Source organism: Meira miltonrushii (genome assembly GCF_003144205.1).
Source record: "Meira miltonrushii strain MCA 3882 unplaced genomic scaffold FA14scaffold_6, whole genome shotgun sequence".
Classification (NCBI taxonomy): Eukaryota; Fungi; Basidiomycota; class Exobasidiomycetes; order Exobasidiales; family Brachybasidiaceae; genus Meira; species Meira miltonrushii.
In genome coordinates, this window is record NW_020289948.1 from 282,051 (window position 1) to 304,838 (window position 22,788).

Sequence of the window (22,788 nt, forward strand, 5' to 3'; positions counted from 1 at the left end):
ATTGTACGCGTTTGCGCTTTTTGGCTGGCTGGATTGATTTGATTGAATGAGCTTGCTTGCTTGGATCAATGTCATTCATCATGGAAGGATTGTACGCAGTCAAACTCATCAAGTGACATCGATGGTACAGCTGTCAAGCAGTGTTAATGAAGGAGAGGCAGCTTCATTTGATAGGAATACAACAAACTGGCAAATAAAGCGTAAGAATACAGCTTAGGTAAGCAAAAATCAGGCTGTAGAGAAACGCGTATGGGGAGTACAATTGAAATTGTATTCATTTGTGTTGAATGTCTTACTCAAATGGGAGGTACAAGTTTGAAGCTTCACGGCAAAGTGTAGCACAATCAAGGTGAGTGAGTCTGAAAAGGCTGAGTTTTGTTGTTGAGTGCACAAGTAAAGCGTTTTGTGCTTTTTGAGAGGCAAGCTGACTTTTTGTTGCGCATTTATTCACTACCACCACCACCTTTTTCTTTTTCATACCGAAACAAATTTCTTTTTTCATACAGAACATTCCAGATGAATCCATACATCACTAATGAAAGCCAAAGCACTGGCTATGGCTTCAACTTTCCTGTCAATCAACAGGCAGGACAGCAAAAACGAGGGTTTGGCTCATCGTACGAGCAGGCCCAAAGGCAAGGTAAGTTCAAAATCAATCACAGCAGTGAATATCATTGAATGCGTACCGAACCATTCCCATACAGGCTTCATGCTTAGAAATCCAATGGAGCATGCAAGACCTCCTTTGACTACTATAGATCGCTTCAGAAAATATGCTAACGTGGTTGGGCATCAGGTTGGAAATGGTGAGTTTTGAGCGCATATATGCTGTTCTTTCCACGTTAAACTAACCTTTCTGCTGCCTGCTTCTACTAGAACATGGTCCTAACAAGATGCGCAAAGTAGAACATATCGAACAAGCCCAGGCAAGATTCCAACAGCAAGCTCAAATAGGTTTTGGTGAACCAAGACAAGAACAAAATCAATCCCAACCCCAACCACAAGGCTTGCGTTACAGCAATGGTGAGTGACACTTCAATGACTGATTAAGATGACAGTCATTCCGACTGAATGCTGACATATGTGATTCTCCAAGCTACAGTGGAAGAGCGCCCCGCCAGTCAAGAGTCAGTAAATGCGTTAACGCAAGCTTGTTTGACCACCCCTCTCGATGAGGATGAAGCTCAGCTCTTGGGCCCTGGAAAGACGAACAACGATCAGAATTCGGGTCAAATGCCTAACAAATTGCCGGCCTCGAGACCGGTCATGACGCCGCGACCTAGTCCGCAAGGATATACGCAGGCTCAACCTGCAAACAGACAAGGTCCACCACCACCACCGGTGCAACGTGTGATGAGCAGTAATCCGCCAAGCTCAAGTCCTGTGCCTTTTCAAGATTCTGCCTCTGAGACAAATGTGAGCGCCATCGAGGCGACCATTGAACGCTTCCGCATCAAATTCCATCGTGAAGTTTGTGACCTTTTTGTGGAACTCAAAAAGGAAGTACAACAATTGAACCTTGACAAACCTGATTCAAACAGCAAGCAAATGTAGGGAAATGGATCAAATTCAAGATTCGAAGAGCTGACAAGACTAACTCAACGCAATGTATTTCAAGAACAAGAAGAAGACAAGAATGCAAGAAAAATTTGATGATCATTTGTACATCAGAATACCATCAGGCTTATCGAACAAACAAACCCCTTAACGCTCGCACACCTTCCTCTCAGCGCTCACTGTCCAGCAACGCGCCACGCTTGTATAATTTCCTACGCTTCTCCTATACACCCCATCCCACCTGTATCATAACCTTGCCATTTAAAGCTTCATCTTTGTACCTATACTTCAAGACCAAGTCACACAAATCCATACTCTGAATCTTTCATTGACGCCGAAGAAATCAGAAAAGTTCTAGCAAAGCGTAAGAGAGAAATAATAACTGGAAAATGATTCGTCATGTTTGCCTATGCTAATTGCTTCTACAAGGAGGTTCGGGTGGCTCAGGAGGTAAAAAATCGGCCGAAGATGGTGAAAGTTATCGTTCTGGCCCGTGCTGTTAATTTTGGAAATTTGATTCTTAGATAATGCTTGTAAAGGTCATCATCGTTATCAGCCGAACCCTCTTCATACCACAACACACATCTACAAATCATTCGTACAACATGCCAGGATCCGTCTTCTTCCATCAGTTTGCCTGCATTTCTGGAGCTGCAGGCGTGATCGCAGGAGCATTTGGATCACATGCACTCAAACAACGTCTGACGCCCTATCAACAATCTTCTTGGCAAACAGCAACATACTATCAATTAATCCACTCAGCAGCTTTGTTATTCATCGCCAATCAACCTTCCAGTAGAGCATTGCAAATCAGTAGTAATTGTTTCGCAACTGGAATCACCCTGTTTTCGGGTAGTATTTATGGATTGTGTCTCACGAAAGAAGGCGATAAGATTCGATCATTTTTGGGACCGGCAACACCTTTTGGCGGAATGGCATTCATTGCTGGATGGATCGCTTTGGCCCTTGCACGTAGAGGCGGTGTACGATTGGGATGAGGAATCTGTCAGAATAGTTAACAATGGATACAGTGTACATCATGAGCGTGATTGTCGTTGCGATTCGATGCACAGGGATGAAAGTTTGCGGTAAGAGGCACTGGCTTGCATTCAGACTTTGCATCTAGTCATGCAGATCCGATTCTGTCGCCGAAAAATGGTGCTTCTGAAGTGTCAAGCCGTCCTATAAGCCCCCTCTTCTTGCAGCATACGCTGACACAGCAATTGCATTCGACTGGTGAAATTTTTTAGGAAAACACCGTCTTGGTTTTATTAGAGGGAACACATGCTTCCTATATTCATGATGACAATGCGGTTAAAGAAATGCGTTCTCGTCATTGCTCTCCTGTACATCGTTTCGGAATGTGTAGCAACGGGAAATTCGCAAGGAGAGAATAGAAGATCTGAACCGATTCCAGATTTGAACGAGCCTGCTGCCGAAGAGATGGAAGAGAGTAGAATTGAAGTTCAAGATCCTATGCATGAACCAATTGGTTCGAAGCAGAGTCTCCATTCTGATGAAGAATGGATAGAGATTTGGCGGAAGAATCATAAGAAAGAATTAAAAAAACAACAAAGGATAAGATACAATACAAAATTGAATAACGATCCTGCTCGTAAAGCAGCATTGAGAGCGAGTCGTCAAGAGAAAGAAAAGGGATGGCGTTTGCAGCGAAAAGAACGCATTAAAGCTCTTCCTGCAGAAGAAAGAAAAGCCTCTCTTGACCGAACAAGGTTGATGAACAATGAATCTGCACGAAAACGTAGAACTGCCCATTATTATGGTGGATTCAGTACACGTAAGGAACAAGAAAGAAACAGGCTCAGGGAATTGGAGCGATCAGGTAAAGCAACTTCGAGTCAATTAGAAAAGTTGAAATCGTTGAGACATGAGGAACGCCTAAAATATCACAAGAAAGCGCAAAGGAAGAAAGAATTGAAGAATGCTAAGGCCGAGGATGATGGCACTGTGGACAAAAGGAAGAATAGGAATGGCTAGTGACATCAACCTGTAAAGGATGTAAAGGACTTGAACAGCTGTACAGCTGATTATACTACCAAGTTCTAATCAACAATCATACTGTACTGATGGTGAGGTGAGAATGCAATCTTTGAAGCAACGGAGGCCGTCACTCGATTCAAAGGACGCGACATTTGGACTATTAGTGATTCTGTCCAATGTGATCCGTCAATCTGAATTTTGTTTACAATGCGGCGCCGAAAGGGAGACAATCTGTATTTCCCCGCTTTTACTCTTTTGTCTTTGTTGATTCCGTTCCCTCATCTCATCATGTTCCAATAGCTCTCGACAAAACAATGAATTCTCTCAAGATTGTCTTTTTCCATTCTAATACATTCCGGGCAGTATGTATACTTTCATTCTTCACTCTATCGCAACAGCAAGCAACCTTTCCCGTTACTGGAGCGGAGATCATCCCTCTCAATCTCACCTATGGAAATGCAACAATGACTCATTATGATTTACCTTTGGATTATGTTGCCTCTTGTGGTTGCGTTGGAAGGTCAACTTATTATCCTACAGTAGCCATCAATGCACTTTCGTTCGGATCAGATATCGCTTATGGGCCTTCATGTGGTGAATGCTATAGGCTCACTCTACTCTCTACACCCAACTCACCTTTGCCGCCGGACGGTGATGGAAAGCAATTCATGCTAGGCGATCCAAATGCACCTTCAGTCATTGTCAAAGTTGTTGATTCTTGTCCAAAAGGCGGGCCTTGGTGTTCACAAGAATACAATACAGAAACAAAGACGATCAAGCCAAACATGCTGGGAAGCGTGATTCATTTTGATCTGGCTTGGCCTTCTAGAGCAATCCCAAAGGGCTTTTATCCGCTGGATTCAATTCATAACGATTATGGTGTTTGGTGGGTTGTATATGAAATGGTGGACTGTAAGCATTGGAATGGATATCAAGACCCTGCAGCGTGGGGAAGCGATTGGCCTCAACAAGATGCCGCTTGCTGTCCAACGAGACCATTTGTCGAGCAAGGAGGTTCCATCAATGATACAGCTGTGAACTTGCCACCATCTATCGATAAAGATGCGCAAATGCAACTTTGCCCCTCGTATAAAGATGTCCATCAACAATCGAAAGACGCAATAGCCCCAACCTTGACAGTGCCAAACACGAGCAACATCTTGTCACGTCGAAGAGACCAAACAAATTCAGCCATATCCGCACACGCATCTCTCACAGCAATACAAGCATTTCGCAATGCTTTGTACTTCGGTAGGCCGCAACAAATCTTGCCAAGACAGATGGCTCAGAAGCCGCTTCTCTTACCAATTGTACAACAAATGGACTCTTTGCACAATGTGTCATTTGGTTGAAACGATCAACTCTGGAACAAAAATTATATTTAATGTACATGTGTGTGAATTAGAAATACAAATCCCTCTAATCATCTTGAAGTGGTATTTCTGGAACTGGTAGAAGCGCCTCTGTTTGGCTTCTTGTATTTCTCCTCTTCATCGTCAGCTAAATGAACGCCGGACAACTCACGGTGAACGCCTTGCAATGTTTTCGAAATGGCTTCCGATGTTCCTGCAGCACTATGCAAGATCGCAATCGGAACAGCTCGAACAACAGGTTTTGAGCCTCCTTCGCCTGCTCTACGATCATATACTTCCATCGGAACAGCCAAGATCGTTTGAGCAGCTTCATTGAAACCTTTGCTTATGCCTCTTTGTGCTTCGTCTATTGCTTGACGTAAATCGTTTGGCTGATTGGCAAATCGACTGAATTTTGCCTTTTTGGCCTGCCCTTCTTCCACTTCTTCTTCATCAGAGATCAAAATTGATCCTTCTTCTGCCATATCCCTTTCCTCTCTTGACATATTTGCAACGTATGTCGATGTGCCCTCTCTACCGCTCAAATCACCTCCAAGCACGTTTTCAGCACGTTCCAGTATCACTTGAGTACCCGATGCCAAACGAGCACCGATCCGTGCAGCTTCCAACGCTGTACTCTTGACAAATCGTTTCGCACCTTCCCTAAATCCTCTACTGAAATTTCCATCACGTTGATAATGTTCGATAGGCAGCAAAATCAAATCTGCAACTCCATTTCCTACATTGACCAGACTTCGTATCGGCGTTATTCCACTAAGAACGTCTGCAAGCTGATTCGATTTCACGTCAGGCGTCCATAATTCGTTCAAAGTATCAAACAATTTCGGCCATCCCATTATTCCACGAAGTGTGATATGACGTAACGTGATTGCACTTCCTTCAAAATTGAAAAAGTTCATCATTTCAATCGTTTTGCCTTGTCTTAACAATCGATAATCTACCCTCTTTGGCTTGTAATCTAGCTTGAGTTTGATGGCATAAATGTCTGCATGTTGAATGAACGGGCCCTGCTCGTCTTTCTCCGTCTTTGGCGAAGGAATGTCATCATTGCGTGCGTCGATTGAACGTCTTCCTTTCGGCAATTCAAACGTGAAAAACTTTTTCAGGAAGTCTAGCGCATCTTGATCGACATGCAACCGGAGAGGCGAAATTCTTGCTTTGCAGCGAACTTCTGTTGCGTCTCCTTCGATGGTCGGTAACACATTCAAAATCTCAAAGCGTACCATATCTTTCGGATTTGAAGAAGAGCGGACATCCCGAGTATTGGCTGCTAAACTGGTCAAGAACGTTTGCCAAGTCGACGTGGGCACATTGTCCAGAATGCGTACTTTGAGAATCTGCACATCTGTACGAGAAGATAGATCGCCCTTTGTTCGAAATTCTTGATGATCAAGTCGTATTCCCTTCAGCTCAATATCGATCAAAGAATCCTTAGACCTTGCCATCTTGCTTCTCTTGCGCTTTGTCGGTGTAGAAGAGCCTGAAGAAGATAGTCTACCCGGCACAAATTGCTTCCAGGTACTGGCAGAAGAAGCAGACTCACTTCCGTCATCCAGTTCATCATCCACAATCTTCATCAGCTCCCCAGCTTCCATCTCGACTGCCGCCTTGCCATGAGGTAAAGGTAGGTGAACAGAATCAAAAAGTGAAGCAGCTGCTTCTTCAACACTATCATCGGGCACCTGTCCTTGATCGAGCATTTGTTGAATCTTTTGTAAGCGTCTGCGAACACGCTTTGCCTCTTCTTCCAATGCAGTCCTAGTAGAGACCAAATCGTATCCAGCAAAGAGCCTCACAACCAAGTCAAAGTCCTGTACAGTGAAGCGTAGAGAAGGTGCTTGATCTCCATTACTTGTCGAATTATCTGTAGCAATCAGGTTGGGATCTGTGAAGTAGTTGCTAGAAGGTGCAATTCCATTTTCCGTATCCAACAATCGAACAGCAACAACATCATTTTGCAGAAGGATCGCGCTCTTGTTCTCTGTTTTGTTCTTTCGTTTTCCTTTCTCTTCATCAGCTGAATCGAGAAACTCTTCGTCCAACATTGCATCCATCACATCTTCCTTGCTGCCTCTCTCACTTTCCCTCAAGAAAGCGGGATGTCGTGGGATATCGTCATCCACCAAATCAACGGATGCATTCCATCCCTTTGCCCTTCTAAATGTATCCTCAATAATGCTTGAAAAGATATTCTCAGTACCAGTGTAAGCTTGCCTTTGGCCGCTCTCTTTCGACTTAGCTGGTTTTGTTGGTTTAGGGAATGCTTCGACCAACTTTTGTACCAAATGTAACGTATCTGCGCAAGCTAAAATCTCAACGGCCATCTTTGACACCTTGACGTCAATTTCTGGCCTGGTCAACTTGCTCAACACAATCGTGGAGCGTACGTCATCCACATTAACAGTCTTGAAAAGTCCTCGTACGGTCCACAATTCAATCGATCTTCTTGCTCGAACTTCACGTTCTTGATCCGCTTTCACGCCTTCTCCTAGCAAAAGACTCGTTTCGCCAAGATTGATGCGCAAACTGCTTCTTGGGTAGTCTGATATAAGCTTAGTTCTTACTGACAGATTTCCAATGCATACGACAGCAAGCGCTGGTACCTTTGGCGGAGAAATTTCCAAGGACGCCTCTTTGATCTGCACGGCAATCTTTGTCATCTCGCTAGGTTGAACGTGTTCGAAAGCACCTTCTGGTGAACGGGTGAAGGCCAACAGGTCATATACAATCGCATCATTCCCATCATAAACAAAAGTGAAATTCTGAGCCAGGAGATCAATTTGCGATCCACGATATGAAGTGCCAGGTTCTGTAGTAGATGTGATCTGAACGGATAGCATAGGAGCAGCACGACGTGTGATTGAGGGCTGCAAAGTACGCTTCAATATCACATTCTTTGGCCCGTCACTATCTTGACGGTGAGTAACATCAATAGTTGCAATTGACACAGTCGTTCGGGTCGAATTGGCTGCATGTTGAGCATCAAAATGGATCAAGATGTCATTGGAGTGCAACAAAACCTCTTTTTCATTATCGCTACTTCCAACCAAGAGTTTAACCTCAGCTTCTTGAATAGCCAAGGCAAAGAGAGGCTTTTGATTGGCTTTACGGGCACCAATTTCAGTCAATTCCGAGCTACTCGAAAGGGTTGAAAAGCTTTGTTTGGCACCAAAAAATCGACTTCCCAAAATCTTGAGTGCTTCTGCTGCATTGTCTACTTCCGAATGCACCTTCCAATCTTGTATGTTGGTGTACCATAGCGACAGATCATCTGCCATGAGCTCGATTCGATCAAGAAGATGCTTTGACAAGGTAACTTCGATCAGAGGTAGTCTACAATCAGCGATCGATTGAGCATCTTGCGATTCTTGACCTTCGAAGGATCTATACTCGATCGTAGGTGGTAATGGCGTGTCAACATGATCTTCAGACCCCAACGATCCAATAGAAGCAATCGAGTGTGCTTGATGAGATTCTAGATCGGTGAAATAGGCTTTGATCTGTCTCAGTGAAACCTTTAATGACTTGTTACAATCTTTCTCGTACTTGTCAGAGACATTCATGTCGTGCAGCTTGGGTGACTCGTTTCCTGATTCAAAGTGGACTCCTCTAAGATTGTGCTTTTCGATCTTGCTCGCCCTGAGATGCTGCTTCTGTGCAATTTCAATGGCTTCAAAATCGAGTGTCATTATGCCTGAGCGTAGGGAAACGTTCTTCGGCCCTTCCTGCATGGTGTTGGTGTTGGAGGTAGCTGAGATGCGGAGCTGTACTCGCAGTAGATCGCACGAGAACGCGATTGGGAGAATACTAGCTTGCTCCTTTTCGACCGTTTCATCATCGCTTTGCGATGTGGGAATGTGTGCATGTACAGTCTCGAAAGAGGCAGCCATTGAGTCAAAGCCATACTTGTCTTTTCCTTGCGGTCGCGCTTTCAAGCCAAGGTGGTGCACTAATGGTAAGGTACGATCGACTGTGGTATTGTCCACAAAGAGATGAATAGGTAGAGACTGTATCCTGACCCCTTCCTTTTCTTCTTCACGAGAGGGATTCTTGCTCAACCACCCTTCTAATCGAATGCAAGGGTCAACTGATGGAGAACCCAAAGGCAACGATTGCCGACGATTGCGTGACTTCACTTTCCACCCTTGCTCGGAAAAGTCCATTTTGCGGAAGAGCATACCTGATTTGGATTTCTCTGCACCTTTAATGGAAGCAGCGCGCCAATCGGTAGCGTAATGTGCATTTCCCTTCTCTTCATCTTCTTCTTCTATCAATCCCTTGTCAAAGATGAGAATAGGTAATAGAGAATTGACTTCCTTCTGCGTGGTCCATGATACCGCAAGTTGTTCATAGAATCCCATGTCGCCTATTTGAAGGGATAGTTGCGTGCCTTGTCGGTTGATCATCGTACGTGCTTCAAAGTCCTGCACACGAAGTCGAAAGTGACCTGCAAGTGGACTATTGCGACCTGGTCGAAGCCAGTAATTCTCCACAGATTCTTGATATTCCATGAACGAATGTGGTGTCATCAGCGAAGCGAATTCATATGCGCAAATGAGATGGCAACCTTTGCTTGTGACCTGAAGATCCGCTTCGTAATCTGTTGAGCTTGACTTTATCCTTGCTTCTGCTTTGCCATCGTCCGTGCTTAGAGCAGTAAATGTCGAAGAAGCATCTTGACAAAATCTCAATACAGCGCCAAGACTATCGGGTGTCACTAAGATGGCACCAAGTCCACATTGTATTCCCACCGATACATTCACCAAAGTGTTCCTGCTTCCAACCTGGGTGCGCATCATTTTCATACGAACATCAATCGATTCACCCACACTTCTTGCAATTATATGGGGACCTAGAGGGATCGCCCGTCTTGAAGCGTTTCCATCATCCTCATCGCCACCGTATGCGCTAGCATACATGCTCTCGGCCATCGATTCGGTCATCGTCGATCTCAAATCTGCATGGCTAGATTGCATGTAAGATTCCGAGCCCGCAGAAGATGAGTCGTCATCATTGACCTCGTCATCCGAGCTTCTATCATCCAGCCATAAGCTTACTCCCGAGATTGTCAGCAAACGCGATAGCTCATTCCTGGTCAAGTCCCCCTCGTCCGGATTCAGTTGGAGATCGTCTAGTCGGAGCTGAATGTCGATAGGAGCGTTGGCAGGCTGATCTTGGTTTTTGAAGCGTATGCGAACATTCTTCGTGGAGACGTGCAGTCGAGCAATCAGACCATCAACTAAGGAAACGACATATGCAGCCCAACCTTGACTTGACGCTTCCGGCGGTTGCTCTTCCATATCCGATGATACATCCACCAAAGATGCAATGCTCTCTTCGATTTCTCTTCCCTCTGCATCTTGTTCAAATACATCTTCTGCAACGTTCAAGATGGATTCCGACATGGATGTTGACATATCACTTGACATATGTGAACCATCAATGAAAAGCGCTACATCGACATCATCTATTGCAATGCTCAATTGACCAGCCCATAAGTTCGACCAGGGTATATTGATAAAGATCGATCCTACCAGCCCATAATCCATACGAAATGGTGATTGTCGTAAAGCATCATTGATGAAATCAGAATTCAAATGAACGTTTCGAATTTCTACTGTTCCATTCACGATACCTGCTTCGATCTGATCCAATTTGAGGTCGCCATCTTTTATTATTCTTCCTAATGCTCGTTTTAGGAGGTAGTGCAATATCCTATTCTGCAGAGCCGACGATAGAGAGCTTGCAGCTAGGCTCGAGAATGGCAAAGCCGAAAATGCTGAAGACAGGTAAGAGAACATCTTTGACACAATGACTTTCCACGCTCCCTGATACCCTGTTTTCCTTGTTTCCAATCACGCCACCTTCAAGGCAATGAGTTTTTCAAAGTGACCATTGAGCAAGATTGCAAGCCTGTTCAAGGATGATTCTTGCTAAACGTTACTTAAGGTGATGATAAGGTGATGGTAACAAACAACACAAAACGCACATACCATCATATCCTCCACAGGCAGGCAGCATAGCATGTAAGCGCTTGTCAGGTCCCCAGCCTCAAAATTAGATATGCTGAGCTTTAATAATAATAAAAACAAAGCAGGCAGGCACTCAAGCCTTAAACAGAGTCAATCGCGGGGCTACCGCTTTATTATTAGCGTATTCTATCACTAATGAAATCAAAAGGAAGGGCTTGGGTAAAGCTTTTAGCTGGTGTTGCGCGGTTGAGTTATGCAGGCAAGCAGTGAACGTACGCGTTTCTTGTTGTTCTAAAGAAAGGGACAACTTGCAGATATCAGCAGATGAGTGTGTGTGTAAAGAAAGCAAAAGATTAAGCGTGCGGGCGAGAAACTCCTTTCCTCCTAATGAAGTCACTATCCGAACTTTTCTTGCTTTGTTACTTCGATAATCTCAAAAACAAGGCAATCACAAAATACTCACCAACCAATCTGCTTCCCATTAAAATCTCGACGTACAATCTCGGCTGCTGGCAACACTCTTTTACCTGGCCGAAATACGTTCTTTGATTCAACCTCTCACGCGTTTTCACTTTTCATCTTTCTACCAACAACTTCACATACAACAAACATGGGTGGCTCAATCTCCAAGGCCATGGGCAAAATCTTTGGAAATAAGGAAATGAGGATATTGATGCTTGGTTTGGACGCTGCAGGAAAGACTACGATCCTATACAAACTTAAACTGAATCAGAGCGTTACAACGATCCCAACAGTTGGTTTCAATGTTGAAACTGTACAATACAAAAATGTAAAATTCAACGTTTGGGATGTTGGTGGTCAAGACAAAATTCGTCCTCTTTGGAGACATTATTATACCGGCACACAAGGTTTAGTCTTTGTAGTCGACAGTCAAGATCGCGATCGGATCAGTGAAGCACAACAAGAATTACATCGTATTTTGGGAGATCGAGAAATGCGTGATTGTTTGTTACTTGTGTTTGCAAATAAACAAGATTTGAAAGGAGCAATGTCACCTGCTGAAGTAACGGAAAAACTTGGATTACACAAAATGCGAGATCGTTCTTGGTTCGTTCATCCAAGTTGCGCAACCAGTGGAGAAGGATTGTATGAAGGACTTTCTTGGCTATCGGCAAACGTTAAAGCACAAATGCCTCGTGCTTGATTTGGAAAAGCAGTGATTGTGTGTAGGAAGGACTAATCATTCGACAGTTTTGTAGGGATGCGATTTGGTGGATTGATTGGTGCAACCTTTACAGCATTTACCCTTCTACGGAGGTCGTGTTTCTTCTATCTTTCTCTTCAACTTCATCTTATAAGAGTCAAGAATGCTTTCAGGAAAGTCTTTTGGCTCGCACCGTCTCCCATCTCTTCTTCGCGACCCAAAATTGTTGATTGACATTATCCGATCGCTTGCACGATCTCTATAATATACCAGAATATGTACTCAGAGATTCATACCTATAGCTTATAATTAGCATGATAACCTGGCATAGTGAGTGACTGGATATGGTTTCAGTATATCTCTATCCGGATGGGCACCTCCCTCATTACACATTTGCCATTTCAGTATTGGCCGAGATGTATTTCGCAAGTTGATTTTATCTGCGTTCGAATGCTCTTCTCTCTATCATACAAATAACCCTAAATCACCTCAAAGTCAACAGCCACTCCAACCTTCTTGAGCTTTGTCCTCTTGTTCATCAGGGTTTTGATAGCATTCTTTTTTGTTTAGCGTCTTGTCTTCCTTCCAATGCTGGGGCACATGCAGTGCTGCTATTCTATAGTGTGAAAAGTGGAGATGTAAACGTGTTGCTTTACCTCGCTCTTCCCGCATTTGGGCTGCAGAATTATATGAAAAAAGAAAATATTAATAAACAAGATTATTATTAAAAGACGGATCAAAGTTGACATCTTTCTCCGCTTCTTTCAATCCTTTCTTTCCTTTCTTCCATCCTCTATCCCCCCAATCAACAAAACAGCATTCATCATGTCGGGAGGCGTTTACATTCCAAAATCTCGCGAAAAGAATCTGCATACGTACAAGTATTCAGGAGCAGACGATTCATTGGTATCAAAATACATCTTGGGTCCATATTGGAATTGGTTGGTAAGCCTATTTCCAACAACCATTGCACCAAATACCATCACAGTCTCAGGTTTGGCTTTGGTAGGTCTTAACTTCCTCACTCTATTGGCATGGGACCCAACTTTGAATTGTGGTGCTGCCAAGTTAACACCTGGCTATGATGCTCGCGGACCGAATGATATCCTTCCGCCAACGCCGCTCTTGGCAAGATTTGGGTTTCCCGAATCAGTCATTGCCAAACAAGAAGGATCAGGATCGGCTTGTATGCCAGCTTGGATCTTTTTGACGTGAGTTCGGCAGCGTGGCCAACTTTCTGGTCTAATGTTCACATCTCTCTCCTCACTACAGCTGGTCATTGGGTTTGTTTGCCTATCAATCACTAGATTCCATTGATGGTAAACAAGCACGCAGAACGGGCATGGCAGGTCCCCTTGGTGAATTATTCGATCATGGATGTGATGCAATCAACACAACGCTTGAGTGTATTTTGAGTACTGCTGCGCTCAATGTAGGAAGATCGTATTGGAGTATTGCAGCTTTGATTGCATGTTTGATCAACTTTTACTTGACAACTTGGGAAGAATTCCATACTGGAACACTTTATCTTTCCGCCTTTTCTGGACCGGTTGAAGGTATTTTGATGATTTGTGTCATCTATTTAATCACCGGCTTAGCTCCTTCTGGCAGTCAATTTTGGGATCGCGGTATTCTAAGCGTGACAGGATTGGAGCATTTCCCATTCATTGCCAAGAACTTGCGGGATTGGAACTTGCCGCTCAACGATGCATTCTTGACTTTTGGTGCTTTCGGATTGGGAGCCAATATCGTTGCAAGTTACTCAAACGTTGCTAGAGCAAGACTTTCTCGCAAACAATCTCCACTAACACCTTTGGCTGGATTATTGCCAATCGGTGCTTTGTTGACATGCATGACACTGTGGATGACTGCTCGTGATGCTCAAATTATGGCAGATGGACAATCGTTCGTTGCACTCTATTGCGCTTTCGGTTTGATGTTCGCTTACAGCGTTGGTTTGCTGATCGTTGCTCATGTCACAAAGGCCAATTTCCCATACGTCAACATCGCTTTGGGATGGGCAATCATGGGCACAATCGATGCTCGTTTACCCGAGCCTATCTTGCAAAATTCATTAGGAGGCGTTCGATTAGTAGCATTTGGCGTTTTGAGTATGAGCTTTGGTTTGTATGGTCATTTCGTATATGACGTCATTACAACAATCACAAAAGAGACTGGAAAGCCATGCTTCTGGGTACCCGATAGCGTCAAACCGGTTGAAGCAAAGAAAGCAGAAGGCAAAAAGACAAAATGAGAAGTAAAACCCAACACTAAATTTGAACTTTATTAGATTTATAGAAATATGGATTAATACCGTACACTAATAAAAAGATATACCGAATCTTGCAACCCTTTTTTTTGTTTTGTATAGTTGTTGTCTTGTAGGATAATAATATTCCGAATCAGTAATCAATCATCAATCCCATCTGAGAAGGTAATAATGAAGTTCCCCACCCGACTCAATTCGGCGGACAATAAATGAAATGAAAGGGAGGCGTCTTTTTGTGCCCTTACACGTACGTACCACACGCGTCAAATTTAGGCGTTTTAGGCAGTAAATGAGTGTCTTTACGCCTTTTGGTTGTTGTTCTTTGGAAGGTTTGATTGACAACCAAACATTATCTGGAGAAACTTGTTAAGTCATGACCAGAACGGTCCTCGCAGGTACAAATTAAGGAAGCAGATCGGTTTAAAGAAGCCTTTTGCTTCCATCTTTATGAACGGACAATACCTATTGCGTACGACAAAACGCAGGCTTTTCTTGATCGGGCCAATCGGTAACGCTTCTTTGGCGAGAAGCTTTGACACATTCTTCGTACAAGCAAACACGAACAAAGCTCTTTCTTCCATACAGTCACATCGCTACAAATCCACATTCACACATCGAACGCCACCTTCAAGAAGTCGTGGAAGTGGAACGAACCCAAGTACAACACATAGTAGTATCATTCAACGTACGCCAGTTTCTATTCCTGCTTTACCACCTCATCAACACGCACCACCTCCTTCCCATTTCGCACCACAGCCACCACCGCATACAGGTGCACCAAGATTGATCCGACATCCTCCAATCGCAGAAGCAGCTCAACCACCTCCTCCGCCTCCTGCACCTCCGAGCGCTTTATTTCAATATACACGTGCGCCATCTTCACGTTTATTTTCGTTTCATAATAGTGCAACTTCTGCAAGTACGACAACGTCATACGCATACAAAGCAGGACCTTCTTCTGAATTGAAGATTGATCAAACACCAACAATGCCGGCAGAAATGGAAAGTGAGAAAGCTCTCAGGAATAGAAAGCCAGAGACAACTTCAACAACTTCTGCCAATGGCAAGTCAAGTGCAGTTGAGCATTCTCATGAATCTCACAGTCATGGTTGGCTAGGCGGTCACTCGCATTCGCACAGTCATGGTGCAGAAGGCAGTGCGGAAGAAGCAGACAAGTTGTTGAAAGCCCTCAAAGGGAAAGGAGATCGTGGAAGCAATATCACCGTTGTTGGCTTGATTGCCAATTTGGTTCTTTGTGGTGCAAAAGGCTTAGCTGGTGTTTGGCTTCATAGTGCTTCCTTGCTTGCTGATGCAGCACATAGTCTCTCTGATACATTCTCAGATCTGGTCACGCTGTTTTGTTGGAAGATGTCACAAAGACCGGCATCACAATCTCATCCTTTGGGATACGGTAAATTCGAAACTATGGGCGGTTTGGGTGTTTCGGTCGTCTTGGTTGCAGGTGCGTTTGCGATCGGAATGCATAGTTATGGTCTCTTGCTTGATGTTTTGCAACCTCATTTGCATCAAATGCCATCTGGTTTGCAAGCATTTGGACATCTAACTGGTGATTTGGCAAGAGCGGCAGGTGGCTTATTGCACGATCATCATCATACGGCCGTTGCAGCAGGAGCTGATGCAAGTTCGAATACTGCAGATGCGATCTTGAACGCTGCAGATGGAGCAAAATCAAAATTGACCGGAGCAGAAACGGAAAACCTTTTAGATCCGAATGCGATGTGGTTTGCATTGATTAGTGTTTTGGTAAAAGAATGGTTATATCATGCAACACTCAAGATCGCACGTGAAGAAAAGAGTAGCGTTTTAGAAGCCAATGCAATTCATCATCGATCTGATTCACTTTCTTCTGGTGTTACATTTTTGGCAATTGGTGGATCATATATGGGATTCCCAGTTTTGGATCCTTTGGGAGGTTTATTAGTTGCCGGATTGATTGGTAAACAAGGTATCGAATTACTCATCAACGCTTTGGCTGATTTATCTGATCGCGGAGTACAACCTGAAGTTTTGGATGACTTTGAACGTGCTTTACAAGGAATTGTGGACGGAACAGAAGAGCTAGAAGGGCCAGCAGCGGCAGCAGGAAGAAGGACGGGTGTGGCTAACCATGCAACGTCGTCGGAAACAGAAGGAAATGATGCAAGATTGCTCGGTTGGAAAGATTTACGTGCCGTTCGAAGTGGAGTGAGCACGTTTGTTGATGTTACTTTGATCATGCGTGAAGATGTTCAACTTAAACAAGCAAGAATTGTTGAACAAAAAGTACGTGAAAAGCTCATTTCGGCCGTTAAAGGAGTTAAAGAAGTTCGTATTCATCTTGACACGCAACATGAGAATTGAAAGTAGAGAGAGAGGCAATGTAAGATACTTATTCACATGCAGCAGAGAGAGAATAAGAAAGAAGCCGTTTTTAGAATGAAAGTGTGACTTTCGTATGTGAACAGCATCTGCCTGATAATGAAATGACGCTGCGTCTGGGCGTAATAAAAATTGGCGCTACGCCAAAATGAGGTTGTCGGGCTTTTTATGTTTTAACCTTTTGCTGTCACAGGAGAGGTACCTTGCCGCTTTCAAGTGTGTGCACACGGGCTGCCGAGGCGTAAGGGCAACACAAGCAAGGCTCCGCGTTTAGTGCGTGTGCGTGTGCGTATGTGTTGATAATGATTAAAGTGTCAATCTTATGCATGCATTCTAAATGGTCCAACACCATAAGAGAAAGATTCCGATTATATTTGCAAGTCCTTCTAGGCCCGTTTCATTCCTACCATCTGCAATTCGCATCGCAACGACCCGAACAACAATTTATTTTCGGATAGACAGATTGGGATTCACAAGACAAAGATTCAAAAGTGAAAAGAGGGACAAGAGTTGAGCATTGATGCTGCAAACATCACGAGACCGGGGTATTGAAAGGGACATTTTGAGAATAATTGTTTCGTGAATTGGAAAAGGGGCAATTTGCTTACCTGCTTCTTCCATTTCTATCATCCTGGTTTTTTGCTGGGATATAGAATATGACGCCTGCTCCAATCGCCTTGAACGGGCACAGTAATCGAGATGTACATGAAATGGCCGAATTCACATCTGGTTCTGATGGAGTACATACCAGCGTACATTCACCTGCAATCACAACCGCAAGCGGGAGAAGGAGATCGATCTCGTACAAAGATCTAGAAACGAGCAAGCGAGAAACAAGTAATGATGAATCGGATCTCGATGAGGAATATGCAGATGAAACATTTCAAATGCGGACTACTGATGGTAATACACCTGGAAGCTCGAGAAAGGTTTCAAAGGATGGCAAAGAAGAATTCGAGCTAACCGATGAGGATGACGAAGATGATGAAGAGCTTGGGGCTGACGCTCCTCTAGTTGGCGAAACACGAAGACAAAGACGTGAACGGAGACAAAGAAGAGCAAGTGATGAAGAAGAAGGAGAGAAGAGCAGTTTGGATGATCCAATGTCACTCATCAGACGTGCTGTACCTGAAACGGATGACCCTTCACTTCCAACTTTAACGTTTCGAGTCGTTTTGATCGGAAGCTTCTTTTGCATATTAGGAGCAGGAATCAGTCAATTGTTCTTTTACAAATCCAATTCGCCCTCGTTTTCATCTTACTTTGTCATTCTGACATCTTTACCAATCGGGAAATGGATGGCATCGGCGTTGCCGAAGAAGCGGGTACATATCTGGAGGTGGTCATTTGATCTCAATCCGGGTCCGTTCAGCATCAAAGAGCATCTTCTAATTGCAATTTTATCGTCTTCAGGTGCTACAAGTGCCTATGCTTCCGATATTATCAACATTCAAGAATTGTACTTTAATCAGCACATGGGCATCATTTCAGGATTGACACTTTTGCTAACAACACAAATCTTAGGATTCGGTTTTGCGGGATTGATGCACAATTTACTCGTCAAGCCAGTTGCGATGATCTTTCCGGGTTGTTTGGTCACGACGACAATGTTTCACACTTTGCACGCTCAAAGGACCGTAGAGACAAAAGCAAGATTGCAATTCTTTGCAATGGCATTCATCGCAATCTTTCTTTATCAATTTTTGCCGGCTTTGTTCATGCCTACGTTATCGTCAATGGCAATACTGTGCTTCTTCAACAATCAGAACAAGGCCTTTCGGGTTTTGTCTTCGGGATACAAAGGATTCGGACTGCCTAATATTTCATTCGACTGGAATGTGATTGCAACAAGTGGACCTCTTTATCGTCCTTGGTGGGCTGCGCTGAACTTTTACGCCGGCTTGGCAGGTGCAATGTACGTGATTATGCCGATCCTCTACTTTTCCAACTTTTGGGACGCAAAGAGTTTCTCTTCGCCCATCGATGCAGGTCTCTATGACCCACATACACATCAAAAGTTCGAAGTGGCAGCTTTGCTCAAACCTGATCATACCTTGGATTGGAACAAATATTTGGAAAGAAAGCCTGTGTTACTAACGCCTTGGTTTGCGATCAATTATGGGATCGCGTTTGCAACATTGACCAGTATGATTGTTTATGTTTCTCTCTGGCACCACAAAGATGTGATCAAAGCAATGACAGCACCTTTTCACGATGATATTCATAATAATTTAATGCGTGCTTATGCGCCCGTTCCACGGTCTTGGTACTTTTGGACGTTGGGAATCTCTTTGACAGCTTCGATCGTGTTGGTTTGGACAACACCACTTCAAATACCGGTTTGGGGACTGTTGATCGCTGTTTTATTATCGTTGATATTCTTGATTCCTGTAGGCATCACAAAAGCAGTATCTGATACCACGATCGGATTGAATGTGATTACCGAATTCGTCGCTGGAGTCTTGATGCCAGGCAAGCCGATCGCAAATGTTTGTTTCAAATGCTACGGATATATGGCCATGTCACAAGCTTTGGATCTCACGACAGATATGAAGATTGCCCATTATATGAAAATTCCTCCTAAAGATATGTTTATATCTCAGTTGATGGGGACTATGATCGGATGCTGCGTCAACTTATTTGTGGTTCGATTGATTCTGAATCCTGCTGCAGGTTACAGAGGTTTCTTGGACGGCTCACAGGTTGATCCTACGGCGCAATGGGATGGAAGAAAAGTTCGAATTTTCTATTCAGCTTCGATTATTTGGGGAGCGATTGGACCGATTGAATTTTTCAGTGGGAAGTATAGGAGCTTGTTTTGGTTTTTCTTATGGGGAGCTATTTTGCCATTCATCCCTTGGCTTTTGAATAAACGTTATCCACGTAGATATTGGAAATTGATCCATTTCCCTGTCCTTTTGCATGGTGCCGGTTATCCACCTCAAGTTCCAACGAATATCATCATTTCCGGATTTACGGTTTCATGGTTATCACAATGGTGGGCAAGAAGAAAGCATCCAAAATGGTTTGCCAGAAGAAATTACGTTTTAGCATCTGCGTTGGATGCTGGAACTTCGGTGAATGCATTATGTATCTTTTTATTATCACTCACAGTTCTCAAAGTCTTTCCTGTTGCGCATTGGTTTATGAACCCGGCCACAGATTCGGAACATTGTACTCCTCCTGGTGAACAATTGGCGCCTTCATAAAAAGAACAAGCATTCACAAATTGTATCCTTACATTCATATTGTACAACTACATCATTGTCGAAGCGAACAATACATCTAGATGATCAATCAGAGAAATGTTGTGGAATGTGCTTTTCGTATACTTTCAAATCTTTTTCGCTGAATACGCAAAAGATTACCCGTTGGAGCTGAGGGACAGTATCATAACAATCAGCTTCCGTTCTCATAATTCCGTCTTTGCTACTCACAGAATCACCCTCTTTGCTGTTCAGGAACGTTCCAACAGTTTCTAGTGCTACATCGGTTGCGTCATCCATAGGATAGCCATACACACCAGTCGAGATGGAAGGAAAAGCAATACTCTTAAGTTTTGCCTTTGCAGCTTCTTGTAAACTTCTTTTGTATGCAGATTGCAGAGCACGTTTACTTTCTTCCGTCCTACCTTTTGCATAAACCGGTCCAACGGTATGAATGATATGCGAAGCAGGTAATTGATAGCCTTTTGTGATTTTTGCATCACCTGTTTTACAGCCATTCAGGGTTTTACATTCAGCCAAAAGTTCTTTTCCCGCAGCTCTATGAATCGCACCGTCTACTCCTCCACCACCCAGCAATGTTTCATTGGCTGCATTGACGATTGCATCTACTTGTAATTGTGTGATATCACCTTGATGTAATGAGATTCGATCAGAAACAGATGCATAAGACGGTAATTTGCTTCCGCTTGCTGACTTTAATTGACCATTCTTGAATAGTTGAGCTATTGTTGGAATTGAAGATAGACTCATTGCTGATGATCGAGACATGTTTTTTGATGAATGAATGCAAGTGAGAAGGAAGAAGTGTAAATGTGGAGAAATTTTAGTGGCTGCTGCTGTTGCTTTTTGGGTCGGAGATAGTGTACGCGTGTAATAGCAAACAATTTTCCGATTCTCTTCCATCTTGATCTCCTTCCACCATCTCAAGTGCTCATAACATGCTCCGGTAGCATGAACAATATCATATTCTCATTCCTCCGAGCGACATTTGGACGACAGAATGAAGCTGGCTTCTCGAGGCAGATAACAAGCGCGAATCGGATACGACCATCCAATGCGATCATAAACCACAGCAGAGGTCTGAAAGGTCTCCCAAAGAAGCTAAGTCCGGAAGAAGCACTGGAAGAACGGTTTGAATGGCTCAACAAGGTAAATGAGATTCAAAGAACTGCATCTCCCTCCACCGCATCTCACCACTTCCCAAAGCATTGGATCACTACTACATTCAGTCGAAGTGGTGGTGCAGGAGGTCAAAATGTGAACAAAGTCAATACAAAAGCAGACGTTCGATTGAATTTATTCAGTGTCTCTCAGCCCGGTCATGCGACGGGGGATGACAGAGATGCACTTCTGCCACCATTAACAAAAGAGATGGTATCAATATTGGAACAGAAATCTCCTTATTACGTTGCTTCTTCGAACGAATTACGAATCACCTCAACCGATACACGTTCGCAATCGGATAATTTGCGGGATGCATTGCAAAAGATGCAAGATCATTTGGTTCAAATATTATCACAGGATATACCCGGTAAAACCAGTAAAGAACAAAGACAAAAAGTGGAAAAATTAATAGAAGTAGATAAAAACAGAAAACGTCAATCAAAAGAAAAGCGAAAGGGCGTAAAGGATAATAGAAAAATTTCAAGAAGCGATGTTGGCTTTTAGAGGATCTGTACTATAATATCATAGAATACTTCTGTAAAAACAACAAGAGAAGATTTCGTGAGGAAGAACCCAAACTGATACATCGAACAATATTGTATACATCTGCATGCTAGCGACTCATCAAACCCTTTACATCATCAACTTGTTGATACGTACATTGTTAGAGAAGTCGGTAGACCCAATTGCAGTATGTGCAGGATGTTTCCGCATCGTAAGTGTCATTGTATTCCTCTTGGAATATATCAATAGGACCAAGAAGGTCAAATCCGTCTTATTTGACTTACATAAAGACGAGGTGGAAGTCAAGGAGTATCGATTAAAAAAGTGTAAATCGATTTGAAATGGATAAAAGTAGATAATGCTATTCAAAAGAAAGCTTCTAGAATCGAAATTGGCTTCTTTATATAATGTCTCCTATTACCTGTCACAATTTTTATCTTTTTTATCTAATTGCAATCGTAAAACATGTTTGTACCTGACGAATCCGATAAGCCGAATGATCAGTAATTAATTATATACAAGCCGCTTACGGAAAATGGACGTCCGAATAAGAAGCGTGCTTGAGAATTGATGGCAATGTTCGGAGAAAGGGTTTAAGAAGCAGTAATGGTGCCTGTGTCGTAAAGCTTAAAGCCGATATTCCATCTTGTATGTTTCAAACGCTTACTCGGTAGAATTCCAGTCTGCATTCGCTTAAAATCTTTATTTTCACATTGAGCATATTCAAACACGGGTTTGTCGAGTCATACTTGCATTTGGCTCATAGCGCGTAATGTTCCTTACGGGCTGCAAGTATGACTCGAAAAAGGGCCTACAGTAGCACAGACGCTAGAATGCATGAAAAGGAGCTGTTATCGATCATGCAGCAGCAAAATGATTACGGGGCGAACGTTATCATCAGATCTACACCGGCACTAAGCAGTGACAGACGTGTCGAATTATAAGATGGAACGGATACTGCTCGTTTAGCTGGAAACGGATAGGCAGGCCACTTGTATACGGTATGTTCCGCAGCAATGCATGAATTCTTCTTTCTTCGGGGTCGCGATGCAATAATACAGACCCCCTTCCTTTCATCCGGCCAAGAAGCAGCCACTTTTGGGCGCTAAGATATGCATTGGCTTGATTTGGGCAGCTCACCTCTGAAACAATAAAATTTTATCCTTCTGATCAGAAA

General features: G+C 43.4%; 11 protein-coding genes across 11 annotated transcripts; 9 read left to right on the plus strand and 2 right to left on the minus strand.

Annotated features, from left to right (window-relative positions):
• Positions 1-119: 119 nt before the first annotated feature.
• Positions 120-1,826, plus strand: FA14DRAFT_162591 (uncharacterized protein). The gene is made up of 5 exons (XM_025499680.1): positions 120-349; positions 507-640; positions 705-806; positions 877-1,023; positions 1,103-1,826. The coding sequence occupies exons 1-5, from the start codon at positions 288-290 to the stop codon at positions 1,552-1,554; spliced, it is 897 nt and encodes a 298-aa protein (XP_025351948.1). The 5' UTR covers positions 120-287; the 3' UTR covers positions 1,555-1,826.
• A 336-nt stretch (positions 1,827-2,162) lies between these two features.
• On the plus strand, positions 2,163-2,555 carry FA14DRAFT_127673 (DUF423-domain-containing protein; the record flags this gene model as incomplete). The annotated part of the gene is made up of 1 exon (XM_025496813.1): positions 2,163-2,555. The coding sequence occupies one exon, from the start codon at positions 2,163-2,165 to the stop codon at positions 2,553-2,555; it is 393 nt and encodes a 130-aa protein (XP_025351949.1).
• Positions 2,556-2,859: 304 nt separating this feature from the next.
• Positions 2,860-3,555, plus strand: FA14DRAFT_158461 (uncharacterized protein; the record flags this gene model as incomplete). The annotated part of the gene is made up of 1 exon (XM_025497966.1): positions 2,860-3,555. One exon carries the CDS (start codon positions 2,860-2,862, stop codon positions 3,553-3,555), a length of 696 nt encoding a protein of 231 aa, XP_025351950.1.
• A 399-nt stretch (positions 3,556-3,954) lies between these two features.
• FA14DRAFT_139397 (uncharacterized protein) lies at positions 3,955-4,757 on the plus strand (the record flags this gene model as incomplete). The annotated part of the gene is made up of 2 exons (XM_025497080.1): positions 3,955-4,572; positions 4,621-4,757. Coding segments are annotated over exons 1-2 (687 nt in total), but the record flags the coding sequence as incomplete, so codon positions are not given.
• A 127-nt stretch (positions 4,758-4,884) lies between these two features.
• FA14DRAFT_162592 (uncharacterized protein) lies at positions 4,885-10,914 on the minus strand. The gene has a single exon (XM_025499681.1). It carries the CDS (start codon positions 10,730-10,732, stop codon positions 4,982-4,984), a length of 5,751 nt encoding a protein of 1,916 aa, XP_025351952.1. The 5' UTR covers positions 10,733-10,914; the 3' UTR covers positions 4,885-4,981.
• A 385-nt stretch (positions 10,915-11,299) lies between these two features.
• Positions 11,300-12,395, plus strand: FA14DRAFT_162593 (ARF/SAR superfamily). The gene has a single exon (XM_025499682.1). The coding sequence runs from the start codon at positions 11,514-11,516 to the stop codon at positions 12,066-12,068; it is 555 nt and encodes a 184-aa protein (XP_025351953.1). The 5' UTR covers positions 11,300-11,513; the 3' UTR covers positions 12,069-12,395.
• Positions 12,396-12,790: 395 nt separating this feature from the next.
• FA14DRAFT_162594 (uncharacterized protein) lies at positions 12,791-14,494 on the plus strand. The gene is made up of 2 exons (XM_025499683.1): positions 12,791-13,279; positions 13,341-14,494. Exons 1-2 carry the CDS (start codon positions 12,894-12,896, stop codon positions 14,320-14,322), a joined length of 1,368 nt encoding a protein of 455 aa, XP_025351954.1. The 5' UTR covers positions 12,791-12,893; the 3' UTR covers positions 14,323-14,494.
• An 842-nt stretch (positions 14,495-15,336) lies between these two features.
• On the plus strand, positions 15,337-16,698 carry FA14DRAFT_127779 (uncharacterized protein; the record flags this gene model as incomplete). The annotated part of the gene is made up of 2 exons (XM_025496819.1): positions 15,337-15,904; positions 16,046-16,698. The coding sequence occupies 2 exons, from the start codon at positions 15,337-15,339 to the stop codon at positions 16,696-16,698; spliced, it is 1,221 nt and encodes a 406-aa protein (XP_025351955.1).
• Positions 16,699-17,065: 367 nt separating this feature from the next.
• On the plus strand, positions 17,066-20,014 carry FA14DRAFT_162596 (putative OPT1-high-affinity glutathione transporter). Its single transcript, XM_025499684.1, has one exon. It carries the CDS (start codon positions 17,373-17,375, stop codon positions 19,923-19,925), a length of 2,553 nt encoding a protein of 850 aa, XP_025351956.1. The 5' UTR covers positions 17,066-17,372; the 3' UTR covers positions 19,926-20,014.
• FA14DRAFT_127862 (A1pp-domain-containing protein) lies at positions 20,010-20,693 on the minus strand (the record flags this gene model as incomplete). Its single annotated transcript, XM_025496822.1, has 2 exons — positions 20,010-20,093; positions 20,154-20,693. The coding sequence occupies 2 exons, from the start codon at positions 20,691-20,693 to the stop codon at positions 20,010-20,012; spliced, it is 624 nt and encodes a 207-aa protein (XP_025351957.1).
• A 165-nt stretch (positions 20,694-20,858) lies between these two features.
• Positions 20,859-21,982, plus strand: FA14DRAFT_162598 (uncharacterized protein). The gene has a single exon (XM_025499685.1). It carries the CDS (start codon positions 20,895-20,897, stop codon positions 21,609-21,611), a length of 717 nt encoding a protein of 238 aa, XP_025351958.1. The 5' UTR covers positions 20,859-20,894; the 3' UTR covers positions 21,612-21,982.
• The last annotated feature ends 806 nt before the right edge of the window (positions 21,983-22,788 follow it).